At 40.2% G+C, this 4,276-nt stretch overlaps 1 protein-coding gene across 1 annotated transcript; it reads left to right on the top strand.

Moving 5' to 3' along the window:
* Window positions 1-2,938: 2,938 nt before the first annotated feature.
* On the top strand, window positions 2,939-3,937 carry LOC120864611 (olfactory receptor 7A10-like). Its single transcript, XM_040241649.1, has one exon. The coding sequence runs from the start codon at window positions 2,969-2,971 to the stop codon at window positions 3,935-3,937; it is 969 nt and encodes a 322-aa protein (XP_040097583.1). The 5' UTR covers window positions 2,939-2,968.
* Window positions 3,938-4,276: the final 339 nt, after the last annotated feature.

Genomic DNA, 4,276 nt, shown 5'->3' with positions numbered 1-4,276 from the left:
AGAGTCTTCTCCAACACCACAGTTCAAAAGCATCAATTCTTCAGCGCTCAGCCTTCTTCACAGTCCAACTCTCACATCCATACATGACCACAAGAAAAACCATAACCTTGACTAGACGGACCTTAGTCAGCAAAGTAATGTCTCTGTTTTTGAATATGCTATCTAGGTTGGTCATAACTTTTCTTCCAAGGAGCAAGTGTCTTTTAATTTCATGGCTGCAATCACCATCTGCAGTGATTTTGGAGCCCAAGAAAATAAAGTCTGACACTGTTTCCACTGCTTCCCCATCTATTTCCCATGAAGTGATGGGACCGGATGCCATGATCTTCGTTTTCTGAATGTTGAGCTTTAAGCCAACTTTTTCACTCTCCTCTTTCACTTTCATCAAGAAGCTTTTTAGCTCCTCTTCACTTTCTGCCATAAGGGTGGTGTCATCTGCATATCTGAGGTCATTGATATTTCTCCTGGCAATCTTGATTCCAGCTTGTGTTTCTTCCAGTCCAGCATTTCTCATGATGTACTCTGCATAGAAGTTATATAAGCAGGGTGACAATATACAGCCTTGATGGACTCCTTTTCCTATTTGAAACCAGTCTGTTGTTCCATGTCCAGTTCTAACTGTTGCTTCCTGACCTGCATACAGATTTCTCAAGAGGCAGGTCATGTGGTCTGGTATTCCCATCTCTCTCAGAATTTTCCACAGTTTCTTGTGATCCACACAGTCAAAGGCTTTGGCATAGTCAATAAAGCAGAAATAGATGTTTTTCTGGAACTCTCTTGCTTTTTCTGTGATCCAGCGGATGTTGGCAATTTAATCTCTTATTCCTCTGCCTTTTCTAAAACCAGCTTGAACATCAGGAAGTTCACAGTTCACGTATTGCTGAAGTCTGGCTTGGAGAATTTTGAGCATTACTTTACTAGCATGTGAGATGAGTGCAATTGTGCAGTAGTTTGAGCATTCTTTTGCATTGCCTTTCTTTGGAATTGGAATGAAGATTGACCTTTTCCAGTCCTGTGGCCACTGCTGAGTGTTCCAAACTTGCTGGCATATTGAGTGCAGCACTTTCACAGCATCATCTTTCAGGATTTGAAACAGCTCAACTGGAATTCCGTCACCTCCACTAGCTTTGTTCGTAGTGATGCTTTCTAAGGCCCACTTGACTTCACATCCCAAGATGTCTGGCTCTAGATTAGTGAGCACATCATCATGATTATCTGGGTCGTGAAGATCTTTTTTGTATGAGCATCCTTTTAAGCTACAGAATTTTGGCTTCATTCTCCAGTGGTGATTCACTATTCTGAATTATGTGTTTATTCATTTTGCTCATTTTCCTACTTCATTCAGTAAACTATCTTTGCATCATAAGGACATCAGTCCTTTTCTTTTGAATAAATTGGTATTTTGCTGCTTTACTGGTTATTCTGGGCATCACGGGACTTCTTTGGTGAAAAATCCTCCTGCGAGGCAGGAGATGCAGGAAACACTGGTTCAATCCCTGGGTGGGCAAGATCCCCGGAGAAGGAAATGGCAACCCACTCCAGTATTCTGGAAAATCCCATGGACAGGGCAATAACAGAAGTTGCCATTCTCTCCTCATCTCCTCTCAGAAACCACCTGAGTTTATTAGGTCGTTTTTCTCCCTCATGTCTATTTCTTTCCTACAACTATGCTTTTTGAACCTTTTTAAATGTTTCATCAAATAGAGAGAAAGTAGTCATATTAAAATGGAGAGCCATGTTTCACTGTCCATAGAAAACTTAATAACTGGAATTCGGGTACTATTTCCCCATAACTGAGGGTATAGATAATCTGGTTTTGACAGCTCACCTTGTATTATTTCTGCTCTAATTTTGCAGCTGAAGTTGAGAAGATGCTGTGTGTGTGTGTGTGTGTGTTGTGAGGTATGAGAGTCCTTATGGCAGGAGGATCTGAACTCACACACACAAATTATTCTCCTTAAAATACAGACAGCAGAGAGTAACATGGAAACTTACATTGCCATATGTAAAATAGACAGCCAATGGGAATTTGCTATATGACTCAGGGAACTCAAACAAGGCCTTTGTAACAATCTAGAGGGGTAGGATGGGGAAGGAGATGGGAGGGAGGTTCAAGAAGGAGGGGACATATGTATACTTATGGCATCATATTATTTGGCAGAAAACAACAAAATTCTGTAAAGCAATTACCCTTCAATTAAATACAAAATCAGAATGATGGCCATCATAAGATTAGAGCAAAAATATATTAAATAAAATCAACAAAATTTATAGTGTGCAAGAACAACATGTGAATGATGGACTCCTGGTATCTTTATTCCTTAGCACTCTGTCCTATTTCTTATCACTCTCCCTCTTGGTCATTCCCCTTGACACACAAACTTGCACTTGAGCCTTGACTATTAGAAACAATGGCCTTCCTCAAGGTCTTTACACTGGCCCTTCCTCCTGCCAGGCCCACGTTTCCTGAGATAACCTTGACACCCCAGACCCTCTTCCTTGATATCTCTGTTCAAATGTTACATTGTTTGCCAGCCTAGCTGAACACCCAGTAAAAAATAATACCTCTACTACTACCTTCTATAACCTTCTCTACTTTTCTTCATTCGACATTTTATTGTATTTCTACTTGTTTACATTCTTTCTCCATCATTGAACTATAGGGACTTGTGTCTCTCAGCATACTCTGCTTATTCAGTAGATGGTGAGTACTCAATATATAGCCTCAATGCTTTGTCAGAATCCCTCATTCAAAGTTTACAAGATATGACCTCTTGGTGAAAAGACAGAGATGAACAGGAATTTGTGATCAGAGGATGTCCCAAAAGGGAAAAGTTTCACACCAAAACTGTAGGTGTTGATTTCTTGACTGCAAAATATAAATTGTACATTTTAAATTATACCAGCAAGATCTATTTTTGTTAAATCAGTCTTATTATTTTTATTGCTAGGTAGTGCCCTGCACTACATGGAATCAGGAAACGATACACAAATTTCAGAATTTCTTCTTCTGGGATTTTCAGAGGAACCAGAACTGCAGCCCCTCATATTTGGGCTTTTCCTCTTCATGTACCTGATCACTGTGTTTGGAAACCTGCTCATCTTCTTGGTTGTGAGCTCAGATTCTCAACTCCACACCCCCATGTACTTCTTCCTTTCTAACCTGTCCTTTGTAGACATCTGCTTCACCTCCACCACCATCCCAAAGATGCTGTGGAACATCCAGAGGCAAAGCAAACATATAAGTTATGCAGGCTGTATTAGCCAGATACACTTTTTCCTACTCTTCGCAGGGCTGGATAACTTTCTCTTGACTGTGATGGCCTATGACCGCTACCTGGCCATATGTTACCCTCTGCACTACACAGTCATGATGAACCCCCGGCACTGTGGACTGCTGGTTTTGGTGTCCTGGGCGATGAGTGCTCTGAATTCCCTGTTACAAAGCTTAATGATGCTGCGGTTGTCCTTCTGCACAGGATTGGAAATCCCTCACTTTTTCTGTGAACTCAATCAGGTTGTCCGATGTGCCTGTTCTGACACCTTTCTTAATGACATAGTAATATATTTTGCAGCTGCAATCCTGGGGGGTGGTGCATTCACTGGAATCATTTATTCATACTCTAAGATAATCTCCTGCATACGAAGGATTTCATCAACTCAGGGGAAATATAAAGCATTTTCCACCTGTGCATCTCACCTCTCGGTTGTTGCCTTATTTTATTGTACAGTCTTATCTGTGTACCTTAGCCCTGCTTCTACCCACAGCTCACAGTCAAATATAACAGCTTCAGTGATGTATACAGTGGTCACACCCATGCTGAACCCTTTCATCTACAGTCTGCGGAATAAAGACATAAAGAGAGCTCTGAGAAGATTCATTGGGATGGCATCTCTAAAAATGCCAACTTACCTCTGGTTGAAGAAGTGTAAATGATTGCCAGGCTAAAGAAACTGGAGTAAGAAATCACTATTTTTTTTTACCAGGTTGTAGGTGTAGACCATGCTTTTTCTATTATTTCCTGGTATTTCCTTTGTTTTGACTTCAACTTCTATCTACACTTAAGAGATTCAATTTTTTAGGATTTCCACTCTAATATATAAAATATTTTTCTGCTTTCACAAAGTCAGAGAATAATAAATAAATGATCATGATATCTGGCTATTAGTCATTTATTAATGATATATACAGGTGCAGATTAGTTGGCATTAATGGTGGAAGTTAGATTGGGGGAAAAAATAGATAAGGACTTTTTTCCAAGCAGAGGAAGTGCCC

This window comes from Oryx dammah, unplaced genomic scaffold (genome assembly GCF_014754425.2).
Source record: "Oryx dammah isolate SB20612 unplaced genomic scaffold, SCBI_Odam_1.1 HiC_scaffold_5, whole genome shotgun sequence".
NCBI classification, from domain to species: Eukaryota; Metazoa; Chordata; class Mammalia; order Artiodactyla; family Bovidae; genus Oryx; species Oryx dammah.
Note: the sequence above shows the minus strand (reverse complement) of the source record. Positions and strands in the feature narration are given on the sequence as shown.

Coding starts and splice junctions, on each gene's coding strand:
- LOC120864611 (XM_040241649.1), top strand. CDS start 2,969: ATGGAATCAGGAAACGATACACAAATTTCAGAATTTCTTCTTCTGGGA.